At 39.6% G+C, this 23,065-nt stretch overlaps 1 protein-coding gene across 2 annotated transcripts; it reads right to left on the bottom strand.

Moving 5' to 3' along the window:
* Positions 1 to 2,860: 2,860 nt before the first annotated feature.
* Positions 2,861 to 20,746, bottom strand: AADAT (aminoadipate aminotransferase). 2 transcript variants are annotated; one of them, XM_054203633.1, is made up of 14 exons: positions 20,466 to 20,746; positions 19,130 to 19,198; positions 17,266 to 17,434; positions 16,015 to 16,147; positions 15,298 to 15,372; positions 13,768 to 13,977; positions 13,188 to 13,253; positions 11,909 to 11,991; positions 10,547 to 10,643; positions 9,669 to 9,730; positions 7,299 to 7,363; positions 5,758 to 5,864; positions 4,977 to 5,078; positions 2,861 to 3,804 (listed from the first exon to the last, which is right to left on the bottom strand). In XM_054203633.1, the coding sequence occupies exons 1-14, from the start codon at positions 20,533 to 20,535 to the stop codon at positions 3,763 to 3,765; spliced, it is 1,350 nt and encodes a 449-aa protein (XP_054059608.1). In that variant the 5' UTR covers positions 20,536 to 20,746; the 3' UTR covers positions 2,861 to 3,762. The 2 variants fall into 2 exon arrangements, with proteins under 2 accessions (XP_054059608.1, XP_054059607.1); XM_054203632.1 differs by lacking the exon at positions 20,466 to 20,746 and adding an exon at positions 20,330 to 20,453.
* Positions 20,747 to 23,065: the final 2,319 nt, after the last annotated feature.

Below are 23,065 nucleotides of genomic sequence, written 5' to 3'. Positions count from 1 at the left end.
AACTGCCAGGATGCAAAACAGGCATATCCATAAAAAAATGGGAAACATTTTATTATGCCAATTAGGAAGCAGAAACAAATAAGACTTATTTATTTGGTGTAGCTGCTGTTACTTGAAGATAAAGGCAATATTATATTTCCAATAGTCACCCTTCTGAGGTACATCTCCCCAAAGTCAGCGCTGGTCTCCTATAGTGATGCCGGCTGCTTGAAATGAAGAAGTGTTTGGGTTAGACTTGCCACCACCCAGAGATTAATTGTGGATGGGATTATGTATGATGTGAGCTACAACAAATGCAGAGAATAAGGTAATAGCATGCCCGGTCATCAAATTACTAAAAGATAAACAAAATGATGGCAATTGTCAGAAAATAATTGGCCTTGATTATTGAATAAATACGTTGCCTGGGGGGCCTGTGGAGGAAATGATTAGAGAGATCCATGACAAGAGCTGAACAAAGAAGTCCAGATGAAAAAAAAAATGAACTGAGATGCAAAAGTGTGGATTAAATACTTGGGGTGAAAAAGGTATGAAAAAATTGGGTACTGAATAACATATCTGTAAGAATTAAGTCTGTTCTCTTTTGGTTAAGGTTTGTGATAAAGTATTTCCTTTCTTGGGTATTTTTTAAGGGCTTTTTGCTGTTTCCTTTAGTGTTTGTGGGTGCCTAAAATGTTTACAGTTTAACTGGCTATGCCCATACTAAGACAGTTTGGCCAGTTAAATTTTGTTTAATATTGGCTTTCACTAGATGCAATTAAAATTTTTCTTTCAAGACATTAAAAAAAAGTAAAATGTAACTGAAAAAAAAACCAGTAAAGAAATTCTGTGCTTCATATTGTTCCTGCATTCTGGTGGCTACAAAATGGAGGCAAGCAAGCCATGTTCATGATGGCTAAAATCAAACTTTTGCTACCAGTTTCATAGCAAGAGGTGTTCTACTTTCTGCTAAATTTTCATGGCTAAATAACAATAGAAAAGCCAAACTGGATAGGGTTTTCCTGAAGTGTTTTTATATGCAGATAAACTGGTGATAATTCATGCTCATGACACAAATAAGCAGATTTCTGGATTCAGCTGATGCAAGAAGCTTAGACCCAGCTATGAACGAGAGAGGTTATTTGCTCCTGCACGGATGAAACAGAAAGGGAAAACCAAATGTTTTTTGACTTGCCACATCATTTCTCCCTATGTGAACTTGTTGCCCACCCTTTTCCTTTTTTTTTCCTCTAAGTGGCTTCCTCCAGGAACATTTAATCACAGCGAACGCTCTCTCCCAGGAGACCAGAAACTGCGCTTTAAGAGGTTCAGGGAAACAGTACGTGCATAGAAGATTTCACTCCCATTGTTCAATTTGCACTGTTCAGGATATTAATTTAATTTTAGATGCTTCACCACAGTCAGGGAAAAAAACCACTCTCTCTAAATTAAATTAGCTGATAGCAAAAGCATCTAATGTGCAGCAAATGCAATTGCATTTTGCTTCCATTCAACTAAATTAACATTTAGATCTCTGAAAATTAAGAGATGCATTATTCAACACATCACCATATAAAGCTTAGTTAATAACGATATTTTCCTTATGATTTTCTAATTCAGGTCTGGCTGAATAACAATATGACAATAGTATTTGACAATGACAATAGCATTTGCCTGAGAACTAAAATCAATCTCAAATGACATTTACATGTATTCCTATGCAAAATTACATTATTTTAATTAAACAGACACATCAATTCATTCTGTCGCATAAAATGATTTTCTAAATTGAACCCAAGACAAAAATTGCCTTACTGATAGCAAAGTCGGAGCTTTCAAAATTTCTACACGTGGTTAAGAAACTGAAACGTCAAAACTTGCTGTTAAGCAGCACTGCACAGAGGACACTGCTAGTTTGGACCCCCCCATTAGCTCCATCAGTGTACAAAGGGACAGGTTTGTCTTCAAAGACAGCGTTGGTGCCCTGCGAGCAGCTTCGGGACTGGGGGCTCTCCCCGCACTATGTCACCCTGTGGGTGCGCGGTGGGGGTGACCTCACCCACCCCACCACTTGCCCGCCAGCGGCAGCCCCGCTCCTGCTGCCCACAGGGAGGATGGGAGGGAACCTGGAGATGCAGGTTGGGTTGCAGATGAGTCGTGGTGGGACAACAGAGCCAGCCCCCTGTTGGCAGAAGGGCAGGAGCAACAGACAAGCTGAGACCATACCGAGATCTTTGAATGGGTCCGAGAGGGAAGGCATCACGTACTGATATCAAATTGGAGAACATTAGTCTGAAAATCATGTGCGCTTGACTAAAATTCGCAGCAATCTGGGAACAGGGGAAAGGACTGAGTTCAGATATGCTGCTCAAGAAGCTGCAAAGTGCAGAGATGGCTTGAATGTGTGACTAAATTAAAAGGCTTGAGATAAAAGGCGATGCTGGGCTGAAAGCATTGGAATAATCCTGATGATGGGAGAGATGCTGGGAAAGGCAGACATCTGTGCTACTTTGTTATGACACATGCTACTTATAACTCGGGAGAAAAGAGGGAATGAAAATCATTGCTAGTACTAAAACTCCTGTGAAACTTCCAATTAAGCAAGGTTGTGCCTGACCCTGATTTGGTGGGGTTACCTGAGCTGCTGACGCGGCTGGATCCTGGAACATATATTTTTACCTTGAAATTCCGAACACTTGCACGTAAAGAAACAACCATCTGCTATTGCTGGAAAACCACAGCACTTTCATCCAAACAGTAAATAAAACTAAAGTCATTAAAGAAAATGGGAAGCCTTGGAGAATCTTTACAGTTAAAACTTTCTGAAAGTTTTGTGCATGTTGCCAAGTATCAAATGTTTGGGATGATAATGACCAAGGGATTAGAGATCAAAACATTTCTTTATTTTTTCATTTTGCTTGCTTTGTACATCTGGCAGTGTCAGGTTATTGTCCATTCTACTGCGCCCCCGGATACTTCCAGTCTCCATTCAAAAACACATCCGATCGATTAACTAAGAGCAGAGAGCAGTTCTATTAGCACATCCACATGCCTTTGCAAACCAGACATTTTCTAAACACAGGTACAGAGTAATTATTCACAGACTGAAGTGGAAGCCAGCAATCAGGAAACCTTTTACAAATCAGAGAACAAGCTGCAAAACCCATGCAAATCGCAAGGGACCTTAGGCCAAATACTTTTATTTGTAATCATAGCCTAATTTTTCTAGATCAGTTTCGATTTTTAACATCCTTACATCAGTTTTATCTGACAAAACTTCAGTAAAATTAAATACCGATCTTCAAATCTTCAAAACCAGATGCCATACAGCAGGACATGAAGAAAAGTGACACACAAACCCAATTCCAACATAAGGCGTTGGAGGAATGTATCAGTTGGGATTAACAGTGGCTAAGACCAAGTCGGGGGCAACTTCCTAAGTAACTGATTTCCCCGTTTCCCAACTGAAATGGAAAACAAAAGCCACAACAAAAATCAATTCAAATCTAACAAAACCATGGATTTGACGGGAAACAGAACATTTTGGTTTTGAGTATTTTAAATGTTTCTGAATTGGAATAAATTTAGTAATGCAATGTCCCGTCAAAAAAAATAAGCAAATTGCTTTTCACTCTTTCACTTTTTATTCTTTTTTAGCTGAAACAATCTAGGGAAACATCCATTGTATTGTGCTTGCTTTTAAAGTGTTCTGATGAAATCCAAATGTTAATAAATATTTTCCGGAGACGATTTGGATTGCAGCAAGAGCTCTATTTAGCTTTTTCACAAAGCTTCTTTTATAAGGTCAGCCAGTCTCTTGAAGGCCTGCAATGACACAAATACAGTTCATGTTTATATTCCAGTATTATTTAAACAGGCAACAGACTAAACCTATAAAGCTACTAAAACTACCCTACCCATATACAAACTCAGTATTTTATAACGCAAAATTCTGCTGATATTCTGTTTTCCTTTTATAACAACGTGTATGGGGTTTCACTTGTCAAAGCTTCCAATTCTCTGACAGAAGATGAAAGGCAGAGTTTTTTGAAACAGAAAAATACATATATTGATGTTAAAAGGTTATTTGGAGTTCAGATGCAACTGAACAATTGTACTTTTAATACAATTAGTGATCCCTGGGAGAGTATCTCTTTTAACTTAATACAAGGGCCTAGAGGCTCCAAAGGTGAAAGAAAAGGAAGAACAGTTGATTGGGTAAGCATATAAAAAATACAATTTGACTGTCAATACTACGGTTATCACGTTTCAAAGAACAATGAAGAAATAGAAGAAATACAGAAGAAGAAATAGAAAGGCAATAGGAGCCCTTATCTGTTACAAACCTTCACAACTGAATGAAAGTACAACTACAAATACTGAAGTGTCCAAGCACCTGAATCAGATGAGTATTAAATCTGTAAAAATAAATGTCTCCTATCTTTCTTCCCACTGATTTTACAGATACAGCCAAATAAAATGCAAAATGTCCTAAATACATAGGAGATTAGATCCTGAGAAATGAAATACAACGTATACGTCAATTTTGTAGAAGAAAAACAATATTCTCTCTTATAGAGGATTTAAAACACACACACACAAGAGCAAACAGGTAATTCAATCTCAGGAATGAACGTCTGAAAAATAAAAGATAGGTGATGCCTGCTAATGCTAAAGCAAATAGCAGAACTTACTCTGACTTCAGTGGAGTCTTTATGAATAATATCTGGGAGGATTAAGTGTGAGACTACATGTATGAGAGACACAGGAAAATGCTAAGTAGTCCCAAAAATTTGGTACCTTTCAGGTCATATGGATATGAGCATGTTGCCTAAGAAACAGCTAATACTGCTTCAAAGTACTGCTTAATCACCTAAGCACTAAAAAAACTACACTAATATTCAAGAAAATGCATAAGGAGAAGTAAGTAAAAATAAGGAAGCATTATTATGTGAGAAGCTGTCTCGATAAGAATGTAAAAAAAAAATCTCACTTACCAGATCCATCTGGGCTGGAGAAGACAGAGAGAAGGAGGCTCTGACATAAGAACTGGGCTCTGAACTATTAATATTGAATGCTCCTCCAGGAACCAGTAACACCTAAGAAAAATTGATTAGCCACCCAGTTATCACCACTTCTACAGTTTTAAAACACTATGTTAAAATTAAATTTGAGAAGGCTCACTGCTGAAACACTGGTATCAGAACATGCCTTAATATAGTTCTTCTCTTCAAAATGAGAAGCCAAAAATATGCAACCTGGAATCAGACTTTCTGTAACAAAATCAAAGGGCTCTCAGGTTTTGGTTACCCAGGCTGGTGGCTTACCAGGTCTGGCTTATCATTACCATACTGTTTGGAAGTCCCAGTGAAGTGGTGGGATGTAGTCTACTGATTACACAGTGCTGGCTTCTCATAGATTGTAGAAATAAAATCACACTTAATTTCTCTTATTAAAAAGATATAGTGGACAGCCATCATTCATATAGGTACCTATATTAACATTGTATATACATAGTATACGTGACATTGTACTATGTATTATAATGGTTTAAATTTAAGTAAGCTGATTAAATATCAACATCTGAATACAAACATGAAAATATTTTATTAACGAGTCCCTATGTGACAACGCCTGACTTACAGACTCAATGATGGTGCACAGCAAGTTTCCCTGCGTTTTTATGCGTGTGCATACGTGTGGATACATATGGTGAATTTATTTTATTCTTCCCTTATTTCATTTTAACATCATAAGCCATTAAATCATAGGTCTTACTTCTTTCTGCAAAGCTTTTTCCATGATCAGCTGCTGTGTATCAGAAACACCCTTAATTTTGATCCATAAGAACATGCCAGCAGCAGGAGGGTACCATTCTGCCAAGCCTGGGGAGAGAGAAAAGAAGGGAATCAAGAAACTTCTGCCCCACCTTTAACTGATACACCACAGATTCAGTGATGTTATTTGTTGCTCCAATGAACTCAAACGTAATGTGGGCCACAGAGCCAGGATACCACTTGCCAAATTTAAAGTACTCCAAATCTGTGTGGGCTTACCGTACTTGTGTTGGTATCCTCAATACTTTTTGTGAAAATGATTGCTCTGAATTACAGAAATCCCAAACATTAACAAACTATATTTGTTGATTACTTTCAGATCAAGTAAACAATTTAAAAGGATGTTCCTGATGCAGTTTCTCCTAATATCACATTGCCTATCAATACAATTTAAAGTATAGCAAAGGGCAAAACTGTTCAAGTTACAATTATTACGTATTTTTCCCCAAAGAAAAGGAGAGCCTAGGAGTTATGCAGAAGATGGGAATGCTTAGGGAGGATTTATGTCTTAAATTATATATGCAGACTTACTGTATACTTTTGTTTACCTAGAATTCTTTACTGGACATATTTTTGAAGAAACTATTTATTTGACATCTTCTCAAGCTCTTCCTCAGTGTATTTAACCATTACATATCTACAAAATACAGACTGTCTTCCATAATGTCATGGCTCCTATTACTAGAAAATGTGAAGACCCTACAGCCTTTCACAGGAGCATATTCTCACAATACACGTTAAGGTAGCCCAGTGCTGTTGCACTGTTTTGATACTTTGGGAATCGAGACAAAGAGGGGCTGCCTAGGTCAACAACCCATAGTTGTTCAGAGCCATGTAGAAAAAAGAAGAAATGCTTCATATCTAAAACCCTGGAATTAGAAAAAGTAAGTACATTAATGATTGTGTGGTGCCTAAGCACCCACGTCCCATGGAAGTATCATCTAAGGTAGGTGGGCAGTTCTTAAGCAGTTATTGCTGATTCCACTTAGACTGACAAAAAGGAGTGAGTCACTAACGTAACTGCATTACCGTTGACCAAATTCTTTCTGTGCTCTGTAATTAACCACAAAAGAGGACATTTGAAATTGATTTCTGACAAAAAAAATTATCACTAGTGCTATATTGATTGTTTACATCTTCTTTTAAATTAAGGCCACTAACTCTGGCTATTTCTGACGAAGATTTTAAAGACAAACAGTATAAGAACATAGTGGAGTGAAATATATGTTCTTTGTAAAAATCCTTTATACAGTAACGCAGTGAGCTTTTTTCTCATCACAATCTCCTTGTCTGACCAGAAAAGCATGAAAACAGCAGCACTAGATCATTTGTCCTAAGTTTAATATTTAATGTCATTGATTTGCTTATAGTGCTTATCTGTCACTTCAGTCAAGAGATGAACTTTAGTGATTTTTCTTGAACACAAAGATGATAAATAGCTAGGAAAAAATCTAAGTAATTAGCTGTGTTGCACTCACTGACCTTTTAACCACTTGTCAGCAGCGATGAGCATTGCATCCCGCTGGGTCCTGTAGAACTCCACCACTCTGAAAGTAAATTATTAGTTCAAAGTCACGATCCCATAGCGCTTCGGAGTCCATTTGTTTCCAAAGGCAGAAACAAAGCTTTTATACTTGAACAACCTAAATGCATATTTAATGGCAATATGAGCGTATCCTAGATGGGCACAATACAGTACATTGGGTGTATGAAACTTTGTATATGTATCAGAGAAGTCTTGAATATTCGTTACAGTGTGTCTCCAACAAAGCACTGATCAACCAGAGGAAGTGCCTGTGTGGCTGCTTCTTAAGATTTACATATGCCATGGAAAGTCTTTATGTATTATATCCATGCTGGATACAAGCCCTGTTAGCAGTATTTATCACACAAAACAGACATACTGAAGAAAATGAAGGACTTACACATATGCAAAAGCACAGACTCAATATTTGTGCTTTTGAGTTGAACTTGTGTAATAGGTACACACAGAAATGATATTTCACAAGGTAAAAAGCAAATAATTTTATAAACCTGTCATGACTATTTGACAGCTTCACCTTTTCTAAGCCTTTGAACCTATCTCCTTCACACTTTTACAAGTAAAACTTCCAAATAATTCAATCTCTTACTGGGGAAAATGGCTCTAACCCAAGTTTCAACATGGACAAGTCTTGTGCAGTGGCTTTTGTTGACATAAAATGAGACAGCTGTGATTCTGCAATGGGAGAGAAATGCCTGAGACAGAGTTCATAAATCAGATGTAGATGTGTTCCCTACTCTGTAGAGAAACCGTACTTAGTAATTTGCATAATTTTACATGCATTTTTTTTATACTCTCTGAACCAATAGCTTTGATTTCTGGATGTATTTTATTACACCTTATAGACTAACACCACCAAAAGCTTGTATAGTTTTGGGACTCAGCCTATACCAATTGCTATGTTCTGCATGAAATGGGGAATCTTGCTTATGCCGTTTTTACCACACTTGCAATTCCATTGCAAGTTTTTTGCCTTTCTGTTATCGTTTTACTTCCATGTTGGAATGAAATTGTTAAGTGTTAGTGAGACAAGACTATACCACAAAAATGCAGCTGCTGCAAACAATAGGCTAGCTCCTACCCAAAAGCATGATTTAACAAGTCAACCTCGTCCAAATGGAATCACCTGGAAGAGACTGCAGTCAGCTGTTGGGCCTCATCAATAAGTCACCTGACAACTGAGTGTAGAAGGTTATAAAGGGTTGCAGCTACCCTACTGCAGCATTATTTTCATTAGCCAAGAGGCAGAGTGGCCTTCTGGCTTAAGCAAGGATGCCTTTTGGCCTACAAGAAGAAGGTAAGTAAAGAGATGCTTTAGGATATATTTTTCTAACTGCTGAAAGCTGAGCTAAAGTGTGGTCCAAGTTTCCCTGCAAAACCTATATTTATGCTCTTTTTTCTTAAAACAAGGCGAAGTCAGGGCTTGTGTGTCTACTGTTTGTGGGTTTTCTTAAATACTAGTATTTACAGTATAGACAACAGGCAGGTGCTCAGGGGACAGAGGTGGCTGTTACAGTCAGATATAAGAACTTTTTTGTGGTTTGCTTGCATCCTTGTTACAGGCCTAGGCAGAGCATAGCACATTACCTGCTGAAGTAGGAAGCTTGGGGTTCTAATGGCATCCAAGTATGTCATCTGAAATGCGGCACAGATATTCAAGACAAACTACACTCCTCCAGTGTAATAAATGAAAAACAAATGTGTGTCAGTCAGTATATAAGAAATGCTGAGTTAGACCTTAGCCCAGTGTTCTGTCTCCAAGTGTGGTGACAGAGGCAATGTTTAGCAAGTGCTGGTGATCTTCACTGCTCTCTGTAGGTCTTTTCATCAGCATCCATAATCATTAGATCAAGGGTGTTAGAGGGTGAATCCCTGCTGAGTTAGTGAGGCAAGAACTCCCTGTATAGAAGCTATGCTGACTCTTTTTCAATAGATCATGTGCTTGATGATCTTAGCCTTTGCTACAGCCCCTACCACTTTAACAGGAATGAAAACCTTACTCACTGACTTGGTGCTCCCAGGATCCTTTTGAGCTCCCTTCGGATGGGAGCTGCATAATGACCATGCCAGTGGACTGGTGGATTATTGGTCTGTAGTGGCAGTTCACGTGCCCTGACCTGCATGTCTGCAGCTTCACACTGAGCTCCTTCGGGACTCTTGTGTGAATACGGTCAGTCTTGGTGACCTGGCTTATCCATTTGGCCTAATACTGGTACCTTCTCTGACTCATTTACTGCAAAGAATGTTTTATATAGGTAACAGGAAGCAGAATGACAAATGATGAGATTCAGCATATGACATGACCCTACCTGTCTATATGCTCCAAGAAACCCTTTTCTCCCCATTGCTGAAGCAGCTGTGATATCATAATCTAAAGAAATAAAACACATCATCAATACCATGTTTTAAACAGGACTGTTCTGCAATTATCAAAAGATATATAGCCTGATGCATTATTCAAAATTCCACACAGCAAGAAATTGCATGCGGGGTCTCTTGGAGCCCTTTATAAACAGAGGTGGCAACAGCAACAGGCCACTGTAGTCCCTGTTACTGCTGTCTCCAAGGATCATGGCAGTGTTTGGAAGCTGGAGTGGGGGGAGGGAAGCATGGATGGAGAGCTGAATATGGTAATCAGGGAGAAAAAGGAAGGCAATGTTATATTGCTTTACCTTCCTGCCCATATCAGCCTCCCTGCTTTAATACTGCCTCTGTGCTGAACTAATGGAGCTGGAAGATGGAAACCATATCTAGATGTGCTCAATGTGTCCTTTATTACTAATTATAAAGGGGCCGTAGCTGGCAGCCTGCTTTGTAATGTCTCTGTGGGCTGCTTGTATTGTTCTAATTACACAGTAGAATGAAAAATAGAAAAAAAAAAACCCTAGAGCGCTTCTGGTGCATGCTTTACATTGAGGTTTTTCAAGTAAATCTACTAGCAAGAGATACAAAGTATTTTAAATCTTGAGTCTTGAAACCTGAGGGTTAAGGGCATATTAGCAGTGCTTTCCATGCTCTGAGACACCCTCTGGTTGTAATTTCTGTGGTGGTCTCTCTTCCTTTGGCAGAACTGACAATGTATGTGCTGCTTATAAACAAAAATGCAAAGCTGTTCGTTTGTGGCTTCTTATGACTTGGAGTATGTTATCTATTCCAAGTACAATTCATTTGGCAGTTTGGTACTTGCCTGTGTGAAAGTGCTGGTGTGCATTGTTGAAACCTGAATGTGTAGAATAACTCGGTCGATAAGAGGCTTGGGACCTGTCAGAAAACCTATTCTTAACCTAGGAAAAAAAGAAAAAAGTTACTACAGAAATACAATGTGCTAATACTTTGTGTGAGTTATGGTTTAACTTATAACTGGGAAAACATGTTACTGTTTCATTAATATTGTAAGGATCTTCTACACATTTAAGTTTATTTATACCTTAATAATGCCCTAAGCCCCAGGCTTATGCAACTTATGAACTAAGTTCATAAGTCATGAAATAAAAACACTTAAGGGTTTTTAATGCTTATAGTAGCTTCTTAGTTCTGAGACTGCAGGAATTATCCCATGCTTGTAAGCTTTCCTCTGCAACCACAAAGATTACATGAATCAAAGGGAAGGAAAGACAGGTTTTCCACATGATGAAAAATCATGAATGCTCACACTTTATGAAAAACAGATGGGAAGTGGCAAACAGCTTTACTCTTTCACTCCCTTTCAGGGCTGCAGAATAAATGGAATTTATACTGATAAACTAGATTCTTATTCATGCTTCAATTCTTAGGACCTATCTTCACAGGTTGGCTGAAGTTTTATTTTGAAGAAAAATAGAACCAGTAAGCTCATGTATGTCTTTGACAAAGATAAAATTGCATCATGCCTTTTTGCAGTGCCACTTCTGAAAGTGCAATCACACTTAGCATCGTGTTGTCTCCTCACTTTTTCAGAGATGGGGTTATAATCCACTAGCTGCCAGTGCAGAATTCACATTACTTTCTTATATCTACCAGGATAATAAACAAAAGCAAGTTAAAAATCAAATATGTTGACTTGTGTGACATCGAAAACAGCCAGCTTAGTTTTTAGAAACAACCTGCCAGAATTGTATGGCTAGAAGATGGGAGATCAGTATAATCCTATAGTTTGCGGAGGAAGATGCCATCGTTTCTATTCTGTATTGTAAGTTCAGGGAGACTGCAGGAATGGTAAGAGATAGGAGAAACAGAAAAAGATGAGAGAAAAGCTCCAAGGAGTTCCAGGATCAGAGCTGGAATCCAGCATCTGTCTTTCTGCCTATATGGTGTCTGCAAGAATGGGCTGCCGGGGGAGAGCAGCTTAACTATCAGTATCAGAAGAGAAGCAGAATCTGGAGTTAAATGACTGCCAAGAGATGATACGAAAAGTGAGTGGACTGAGAAAAGCTGTGGATCCAAAAGTACGTTCCAGAAATGGACAGGTATTAGATGGAAAAACACTGACATGTCTGATCATTTTGTATGAAGTATTAGTCTTGTGCCTTAACTGAACAGGCAGTGCTGAGCATTCTGAAGCTGGCCTTACCCAGATGAGAGAATTTTAGAGAAAGAGTCAGTCCTGATAACTCGGCCATCCACATCCATTGAGAGGAAAGTTGGAGCCCATGGCTTGGAAGAAAAATAAAAAATAAAATTCAAGGTGCTAGTAAGGATTATGATGGAATTATTTGCTTTACTATGAAGACATCATTAATTTCTTAAAGAAATATTTGATAGTAAGTATTTTACAGATGTGCATTGCAAGGAAAAAAATGCAGTAACTTGCTGACAAGTGATTGTTTAGGTTAGCTGTCTGAAAGTATTCTATGAAAGTCATCAAGAAATCAGCCTTGTTTTTTTGATGCTTAGCCCATTGTTCAGTATACAAGTGTTCAGTTCAAGTTTTGGTATGATGCCATAAGTAGGATAGAGAAGTTATGATTTCTCTGCCAAGATTTTTTTTATTGAGTAAACAGATACTGTAATTTCTAAGATGAGGCTCTATAGCTTTTAGCTTTATCTTAAAAAAAGAAATTGGAAGATATGACCAAATTCTGATGATCTGAGAGTACACTTTTTCCTTACCAAGAATTCTACTTTAAACCTTCTCCCTTTACACTCTAACAAAGCTACACAATGCTATTCAATGAGTAAGTGAAGCAGTTTTATTGCTACTCCCATAAAAACATATTTCAAAATAGAAAATACTGAACTTCAGCTTCTACCAGTGTTTTACTGCTTTATAGGACCAGCTTTTATTCCTGAAGTTATGTACTCTTGCAGACTGTGCAACTGTAGATCCATGTGCGAAGACAGATCAACACTTGATTGTTACCCATTTGGGGAACACTTAACATGAAGGAGGGAAGCTGCCTATCCAGTACTATGTCCTGTGCTATCTGGGAGAACTCTCTAGGGTTCTCCAAAAGGCAAAGGGGTAAAACTGGGATATAGTAGATTGGGAGTAGGCAGTTTTCCACTGAAGGAAGAGACTGGGCTGAAAGGAACATTAAGAGGCTGCTATTTTCAAGTGCTGCTTCAGTGGCATACTTGTTTTGCTCCGGAGGCAAAGTTTTTGCCACTTTCTGACTACTGAAGGAAATTCTGTCCTGTTTAAGGCTTGAGGAATTTGAACTGCTGATTAACAGGACTGATGCAATAAAATGATACAAAGGGGACAACAACTGAAAGTAGCATAGACTGTGAGGCCTACAACTACCTTGGTAGGACATGAAGAAAGAGCATGCAGGAAGATCCATGGCTCAAACCTTAGTTCTCTCCTGGACCAGAAAAGATGTTACTAAAGAGTATGGAAGACAAATTACCTTTTCAAACTGAAGAAAGTAGTAAGGATCATCTTCTATTATGAGGAAATCATATTTTCTTGCAAGCTAAAGAAATTAATAAAAAGTAAAGATTCATTAAAATGTAAAGACGTTGTAAATTCAGTTCTTCATACACCCTGGGCCTACTACCAGGACCATATTATGATCCTATGGATTGCTTATTCACTATATACAAGGCTCTATCAAGAGAAATTTTCAAATACCTGATTTAGACATCAAGCAATTACAAGAGTAACATGATACCTGCAGTGCAAGGACACATATTTAAGTGGAAGTCTGTTCCATGTAGCGTTCAAACTGTGCAGAAAACTTGCAGTAAGTCCAGTCTGAAGCCCATGGCAAAGATACCATGGCTACTATTGCAAAAATAATTTATCTAATGCATAGTCCATCTCTGAAGAGTTGTCATGAAAGCGGTTCTGCTAGAAACAAGTTCTAGGAAGAATGTCTACTGGACCAATAATGGTCCCAAATGCCACACAAGGGGTATCCTCAACTGAAATGAGACAGACATTTATCCATTTCCACCTACAAGGTTCACAAGGCCCCAGCTACATACCTGGTAAATCTCCTTCTTGCGCTCTGTGGTCAGAGAGTTTCCAGTTGGGTTGCAGCCATTTGGAATGGTGTACAGAAATTTGGGGAGGTGGTGGCTACGATTTTTCACATCTTCTGAGCTCCAAGTAGATAGAATTTCTTTTAGAGCTTTTGGAATAATGCCATGTTGGTCACTAGGAACATTAATTATGTTACAACCCAAAGGTCTCAGCTGTTGATAGGAGGAACAAAACCGTCATAATCCAGTAATTCAAAGGTCTTCCTTTTGTCATTGGCATTGTACAATTTCAGTGATACACAGTCTTTCTGCCTTTACTGCTGTCTCAAACTCCATTTCCTCGTGATTGAAAAGAAAGTTTGCCTGAAATTGCTGCGAAGCTTGTCAAGCTTATTACAGCACTCTATTTGCCCTGTTAAGCCAACCGACAAGAAATGGGTAGCTCCTATGTCCAACTGCTGCTCTTCTCTAGGAAATCACATGTGGTTTTGTGAGCAGAAAGGGATTTTGTGAATTCGGACTGTGTTCTCTCAGGGCTCCTCATGCTCTCACCACAGATAGTAAGTTCATAGCACCTTCATTTCCTGCCGACAAGGTACACTCTACTTCAGTGGAAGTGCCAGAACTATAAGCTACTCTTCAGTGACAAAGGGCAAAGAATTTATTCTCAATAGTTATATTCAGCAATACAAGGGAGAATGAAATGATGCTACTGCAATGACATGTTGACAGCAGTATGACAAAATATATGTAAAATACCAACAAAAAGCATGCTGTCTCCCCTCTGTGGAATTTCAATTTGTACCATGTGGTGCACTGCATTTTTACGTAAAAATGCAAGTTGGTGTATTGTCAAAATATATTCCTAACAAAATATATTTTCACTAGACAAGATACACTCAAACTTGGCACAGCAAACAATAACAAAATTTCTTTTGATGCAAGGGGAGACTGGACTGAAATTATGGTTTCTTATCTATCCTATCCCTTCTTACATACAGTTCTTATGCATTTTGAGCTGACATTTAATTACATACTGATTAAATTATTTTTCAGAAGTAAACTTTGACATTTTTATATAGTTCTTACTAACTCACACCCTCATACTCACATATGGATGTTTCAGGCTTATTCCAATTTTATACTACTTACAGCTATGGTATTATCAGACCATGAAATACTTCAGGTAAATGTGCTGATATGTTGAAATACCCACTTGTTACAAATTTGCTTCAACCTGACTATGCTGTGGTGGCTTTCCTTCCAATCCCAAATGTGACCTTAGCCCTTGGATGAACTAGGATTTGAAAGAGGAACTTCTGTCCTGGGAAGAGCTTTTATAGAACTTTTAGTAGAAAGCTTCTATGAATTAGTATTTATGAACTTAACTGGACTAACACTGAAAACCTGATTCTTAGATATGCTTTTACAGTAAATACAGACTGTGTATAGATAAGCCTGCAGATCAGGTACTAAATTGCTGTTTACTTCAAATGTAACATTCACAACACTTTGCAGCTAAAAAATACTTACAGCTGCTAGTGTCCCAGAGTATGTAGGTGCATCCAAAAGGATATTGTCCCCAGGATTAATGAGCATTTCAAACACCTGTGAAAGAGAAGCCTATTTTAGAAGATTGTGCTGTTCTTGTACACATGCTTCATAGTTCTGACTTCTTTGTGGGATTAAAAATCTTCATTAGGTATTAGTAATCCCCTAACCATTTAATCACACTGTCTGAGAAAAAGCGATGAACAGATGAAAAAATCTGCTTTAGAGGCAAATGAAGCTAGGTAATCAGCTAGAGAATATGGAAAGACAGCGCTCTATTATATGATAGAAACAGAGCTTCAGTTAGAAAGGATCAACTAAGCAGCAGTGGGAGTGAACTGGTGAGGGTAATTTAAGGAAGTCTGACATAATTAGAATTGAGTTATGGTAATGCAATTAATGCACATATGTACTTATTACTGCACTACTTCAGTAACATGAAATGTTACCTTATAGCATATTTTCTGACATTCTTTTTGGTTTACCCAAACATTCATGCAGTCCTGACAGATTAGACTGCCACACCAGTTTTATTTCAGTTCTATTATCTCATATTGATAATACCATGAGACGTATTTAAGAAACTACTCTGCATAAAGTTATACAGTGGCACTTAATGCTGAGTATAACTGAACATACAGAAGAATAAACATCTCTCTAAAAGAAAATGCTTTTAACATATGAAGCTTTTGGTCTTACTTTACACAAGCCTTCCTGGCTGCCAGTTGTGACACAAACTTCCATTTGTCCTTGCTCAGGACTGTAGTTGGCTGTGGGGGGATTATGTAGATTCCGCTGGAAATCCTTTAGCCAAGACAACAGCTCTGGAATCCTGAAACATGAATAAAATAAGGTGTATCTAATGTATAGGCTGAAGCTAGGCTGTTCCTCTAAATCATTGCCAAATCTAGCACACGCTTCTGAATCTGATTTCAGCTGTCACAGATGACAGATACACTTAGATGATGATTTTATGACTGCTTTACCAAATGAGAAAAATGAGATAAATGTTTCTCATGGAAAAACAGAAGAGATGGGCATCAGTGATCCATACACCAAATTATCACACTGAAATCTGGGCATAAATGACTCGCCGACCATGGAACAGGGGTAGGGGCTGAACAATATCGACTCCTAGGAGTGATCTTTGCATGCTCAAATGTGACAAAGCTTGCAATACTGCTAGTAATAGGCTGCAGATAATAAGGATTTATGAAACAGATTTTTCAAAAAATGTTTTCAGGTCTTGTAGGATGTTCACAAATGGCTGGGTTCATTTAAATATTAAGAGAAGTCTGAACTTCACTGACGAATGCCCTGTGTGCCTCTGTAGGTACCTAAATATTTTTGCAAACCTGTCACATGCCGGACTCAGTGGTGTCTGCTGGGGAGTTCACATGAGTGCTAAAGTAACTTAATGATATGTAATTTTTGTACTAAAAATGACAATACTATAAATACCTCCACATTCAACTACATTCACAAGTAGCACATTCTGACTTTAGTATGTTGTACCAAATGAGAACAAAACAAATACTCCAGAATGTGCAAACTATGTTATAAGATAACATGTAGTATTTGGTGTAAAACTATGTTATAAGATACTATGCAGTATCCTTTAATGAATATCTTCTTGCAAAACACAAAATGATTCTTCCTACTGGTTTGGGAGTCTAGATTCTCAAATACCAACAGCCAGGAAATGTTCTGTCTTGAGAATTACTAGTATTAGTTTTGTTTTGTTTTTAAATTAGTAATCTACTCAAATCTTTCCACTTCTTTCAATTGCCTCACCATTTTAGTCTAAACCTGTTTTTTTGTAAAACAGGTTTTAGAAACAGGTTTTAAAAACACAGGTGAATTAATAATAAAAGGTATTATGCACATAATAAAAAGTATTATGATCCTTTGATTCTGGTATCTTTAACTGCAAGCAGCCCTGACAGATACCCTGCTGAGGCCGAGTACTGGAGAGCTCTCTTCATCAGATCTTCCCCAATCTCAACAGCAGTTCCATGTCCAATGGCAACAGTAGCCCTCTTAAATGGAAAAACATTAGGGTTTGGTGCCCCTCCAGCCAGAGAGATGAGAGATGGAGGAGACTTTTGCATCAATTCAGCTAGAGTAAAAAGAAAAAAATGTGGTTACAATTTCATTATTGCAACACTGATCATATACTTTAGTCAATATATAATAATTGCCCAGAAAAACTTGCTCTGTTTTTCACTTTATTTTTTTAACAGCATCAGGAATGCAGAAGGATGATAATTCTTTTTAAACTTGCCTTTCTACTTGGATTAAAAAGGTGTTGGGAGGGATGACACAGGTGTGACAGACCAGAACAAAAAAAAATCTTTGTTTTAAAATAAGATTAAAAAAACCTATTTATAATTTATCTGGACTGTTCTACTACTATAAAAACTTTTTCTGCAATGATGTCTTTTAAGCTTCAAGAATTTAAAATCTTAATGATCTTCTGTTTAGACTGAATTGGAATGATTTACTTTGTTTTTTGTTATTCAGTCTCACTTTAGCTGATGTGGCAATAGTGCAGCTACACTGCTACTTACATCTATGATTATAGCTTTTTCATTGGGGAGTGGGAATGTTTCTGGCAGACCAGCTTTAGTGGCAGAGGCACTGTGTAAATAATTCAATATGAAGAAAATGTTAACAACTCTTGCTTTAAAGTCACAATTCCATAACCACCCAGATCCAATCTATGCTGCGAAGACTGGACCTCAATCCAGCAAGGGCAATTGATTGCATTAAACCTAAGAGCTCACACTACAGCACTCATGCTGACTCCACACTTTTACATCAGATATGAGAGGACAGATGATACCAGATCTGGCTTAAAGCCTCCTGTTATCAAATTTGTACTCCACTACTTATTAGCAAATTTGAGCATGGGGAGTTAATTCTTATCAGTTCAGCAATATGGGTCATGTCTATGACTTTTGGTCTGGTAAATAGATATTTACTTTGTCATCAAAACTGCAGCCTCAATCTGTCTTTCTGCACAAGCTGTGCTACTTAATATTTGTGTTATGATGCATATTAACGTATCACTTGAAAAAGTATAGAGACTGACTAGAGTGAATTAGTTGACTTAGCTGCACCTGTATGAAGTGTTTTAAGCAGAACAGCAAATGCCAACCCCTTACCAAGAGAGGAAATTGCCCCCTGAAGGCTTACCTAGTGATGCATGTCCCATGCTCTGATTCTGTCAGGTCTCAATTGAGTTTCAACTGAGTAAACAAGTAGGCAGTTAACCTTTCCTATCTGTCACACACAAGACTATGTAACATGGTAGCCTAAAGATAACGTCATATAGAAAAGGAAAGTGTAGCAACACTGAGAGGGTGGACATAGTAAGGAATTTATAGATGTTAACAGGACACAGGAAAACTAGGTGGAAAGAAGCATTATGCAGGCAGTGAATTTCAAGTCATTAGCAGTTGCTTGTTTCTGGACAACCAGCACAAATTCAGTAGCAAACTGTGCCAAAAGCCCTATTTCAGAGGCAGTAGCAGAGAATTTTTTTCCAGACACATGTTAGAGTGACAATACTATTTCTGCTGTCTGGATGGGTTTCTGAAATGGTCCAAGGCTATTCACTTTATTCTCCTTTATACCTGCCTGACATCTCAACTTGACGAAAGTCAAAGCGGTTAACTGGCCTTGCTTTGTCAGCTTACAGCATGGTTTTCTTTCAAGCCTTTTTAAGTCTTTAGCCATGACACCCCAGCAAAGTCAAGAATGTAGAATGATACCCTTCCAGAAAACCTGGGAAGAACAGGTGTATACTCACTCAGAAGTCTTATTGGAGATGCTTTTCTTGCTGCACTCACAGTGGTGATAAATCGAGAGTAATTCATATCTATGAGGAAAGAGCAATTAGTTGGATGTGAAGCTTGAAAAGTGAATAGGAACCCCCGTGCTTTTGGTAGGTGCAACTCCCACAAGTAATGCTTCCAATTTGTCATCTCTATAGATTTGCTCTATTGTAAATTACGTGTCAATTTATTAATGTTAAAATCAGTGCTGGGGTTTTTCCTTTTTGAATTCAGGGAAAAGGTTTGTACTTCATATGCATGGGTTCTGTCACAGCCTCACAGCGACACTGGCACAGTGGGAATAGGCCAGATGCTGCTGTTCTGACAAACACAGACAGCAGTACAGTTTTGATGTGGGGAACTTGTTGGTCTGCAGTAAACAGGAAAAAGCCTTTCCCCTTCCATTTACTGCCAGCTGTGGAGTTTTAAGGCAGATTACAAATTTGAAGATCTGACAGATCTTAAACACCCAACAGCTCTTTTTAATGAGAATCCAGCTTTATTAGCTGTATTAAGTATTGCATTTAAAGTGCTTTAACAATTGCAAGCCATCATTACAAGTCACAACACTTGTCAAGTTAGAGGTGTTTTCTTAGGAGGGATAATTAAGAATGTCTCTCAAAATGCTTCAGATGAGTGTTTTCCCCCCTTTCCCCCAGTGCCCACCAAGATTCAGGGGACAGTGGACGTGGGAAGCCTCAAGGCCCATTCTCCCGGGAAAGCCAGCTGCTCCTTCATTAGGAAGGAACGCCGAGGAATGAAATGATGGGCGGAGAGACCCTGTCATCTTGACCACCACTTCCAAGCGTGCTTCTACTGAATTCACAGAAAATAACTGCTTCAGCAGCCACAGCAACACGCATGTGCTGGCAGTTACTAAAATGATCTGTTGAGCAAGACTGCTTGAAAAAAAAAAAAAAACAAAAAACAAAACCAAAACACCTCATGCTTTCTAAAAATACCACTCTTAACACCCCTCACCCTCAAGCGTGTTTCCCCGAGCAGCAGCAGCACCCCAAGGCCGAGCCTTGCTCCAGCCTGTCAGGCAATGGCTTCTGCCGTTGCTCCAGGCGGGGGCCGCCAGGCCTGGCTACGGCTGTTTTAGGGCACATTTCAGGTAGCGCTCCGCGCCCCCCCCCGCCCCCTTCCCCGCGGCGATGTCCGAAACGCCCTACCGCTGCCCCCCGCTTTGCCGGAGGGGACACAGCGTCCCCAGGGCTGCCTCGACCCGCCCGGTGCCGCCACCCTCCCGCGGCCCTTCACGGCGGAGGGGCCGTTGGTGGCCGTTGGCCGGGCCGCGCGCGCACCTACCGGCAGGATGGCGCGGGGTCGCCGGCGGCGGCCGGAGAGGGCAGCGGCGGCTGCCCGCGCTGCTGGGCATGTGCGGGCCCGCCCGCTGCGGGGCGGTGAGCACCTCTCGGGGCGGCTCCTGCGGGCCTGGGGCCCTGGGCAGCGGGCCGCGGCTGGGACTGGCCGGTGTGGCTGCCGGCGAGCCGTGAGGGGAGCGGGGCCGGCGTCCGCAAGCAGGGCCGCCGCCAAGGCAAGGCGGCCGCCTTTCGCTGAGGGGGTTCGGACGCCGATCCTGCGCGGATTCGTGACAAAGTCGTAAAAGGCAGGGCTCCCCCATCGGTTCCTTCTGTGTAATGCCCTGAAGAGAAGGGCTGAAGCCGGATGGGAGAGGGGAGGCGGCCGGGCAGAGGGCGACGGTGCGGGCTGGGCCGTGCCGTGCCGCCCCGCCATCCACGGGGGTGGTGGGGAAAACGGGGGGGAATGTGACACCTCTTGTCTTTTTCCTCTCATCTGGAAGGTTAGGACTAGCGGACCTGGCATATTTGATCAATACATCAGGTTTTTAATGAAATTATTAGTTTATAAATTGCTAAAAAGTAGGGGAGAATGGAACCCGGTGGTGTCTTGCAGACCTCACTGGGGCAGCAATAATGGGGTAACTGGCGGTAGCATTTTCCTTCAGCTCTAAGCTGTACGAAGCAGCAGCGCAGACACTCTCTGCCCCCACCGCTAATTGGGCCTAGCACTTATGGAGCCGGGTGGGATGAAGGAACTGGCTTCGGTTAAAGCACAGCAAAAACGTTCTGGTTTTTCAACTAAATTACTCTCTAAGCCACTTTGATATGTTTTCACTAAAGCTTCTGCTGCTAGAAGGAAGCAGGATTTAGATCAAAATTTGAAGTTATGAAATTATTTTTTTTTTTCACAGATGAGCAGGATCAGTTGTGTTGTGACATGTCCCCTCCTCTCTGGGTGTCACATGCTGTTGTTAGGGACTGTGACTGTAGCTGCTGTCCAGACACAAGTGTAATTTTCGAGTCATGGCTTTGGACTTCAGGGCTGCCATAGTCCATGCTCCTGAGTGGAAAATAGGAGAGACGTGTCTAGGTATAAAGTAGTCTGAAAAACCATTGCAAGGGCATGTGAAATCAGGCATGCTTTGCAACGTGTAGGTTTTCCTAGTTAGCTTGGAGGCAGGACAGTAAAAATGATGGACAGAATGAGCACTGGAGCATTTCTAGGCTTTAAATTAGTAAATCACCTGGCTTTAAGGTTCCCAGTGCCACTTTTTAACTGGCACCTTCCAAAGCCTGCTCAAGGCAAAGCTGAGGTATGAGAGCAAAATGGCTCTAGACAAAAGAGGTGGTGCCATAGTAAGATACCTTATTTCTTTTTCTCTTTTTTTTGGGTGACAGTGCAGTATTCGGATCTGCTGAAAGGCTCCATAATTAGATGGAGTGTATTGAGATCTAAATGCGAGTTCCTTCCTAGTTTTTAATGTAGATGAGGAAGGATTCTTTGCTTAGTTGGTATGTGAATGCTGTTACACTGAAAACCGAATGTTGTTACTAACTTTCATGGCCTGAAGAATTTCAAAATTAGGTAATTGCCTTCTAATAATGTGATGTACAGACAAAGGTAAAAGATGGGTATAGAAATATGAAATAACCTAAAGTATGACAACCTATAAGAAAACCACTGAGTATATTGACTATGTCCCCAAGCAGCCACAAATGTAGAGACACCAAACTTCTGTGGGGAGCTGGTTGTGAAAACACTGATTGAATCTAAACTGCTTTTTGTGTAATCTTGGTTTTTTTCATTTCCAGGCATCAGTGTTGCAGTTCATGGCACAGACCAAAGCCCAGAGAAGTCAAAAGCAAGATTTCCATTGATTTCTGTGGGCTTTGTCTGGTGTCTTAGCCAATTCCAGTGTCATCCTATTGAAAGAAATTTAAAAAAAAAGCAATTAGAAAGAGTACAAGTGTTTGGATGCTTATCCCTGCTGGATTCATACGGCAGATCTCTGCATCACTGTTTATATTCCTTAGCAACCACAAATTGAGTGCTCTGTTTTCTTACTGTGTAAGAATAGTTATTTCCTTGCTGTCTTTGTGTCTTATATGCATACTTAGAACAATGGCTATTTGGTGCAAGTCTTGGATAACTCACGAAGCATTGGTAAGGCCCGCATATGGCTGTTTCTAATGAGAAATATCTCCTGTTGTCTGAAAACGTACTCTACCTCTCTCCAAAAGCTCTGCATGCTGATGCTAGGCAAGGTCCGGTTATGTGCTAAAAAAAAAACAACCAAAAAACCCCTCAAAAACGAAAAACAAAAACAAAGCCCTTAAGCAATTTGACTTAAGAGAACAAGGAAATCAGGCAAATAATGTTCCTGCACTATTTCCTTCTCCCCTAAGGATTTCAGAAATACCAAAACAGTATTCCTTTTAAGAGGACCAAGAGGAGAGCAAAGAATTGAGACAGTAAACACCAAAACTCAACTGAGATGCTGTTTTGCAACTGTATCAATTTTTAGTGTAAAGTGTAAATAACCCTAAGAAGCTGCAATGTAGCCTGGGATACTATATTTTTTAGAGTTTGAAAGCATGTTTATT

This window comes from Rissa tridactyla, chromosome 5 (assembly GCF_028500815.1).
Source record: "Rissa tridactyla isolate bRisTri1 chromosome 5, bRisTri1.patW.cur.20221130, whole genome shotgun sequence".
NCBI classification, from domain to species: Eukaryota; Metazoa; Chordata; class Aves; order Charadriiformes; family Laridae; genus Rissa; species Rissa tridactyla.
Note: the sequence above shows the minus strand (reverse complement) of the source record. Positions and strands in the feature narration are given on the sequence as shown.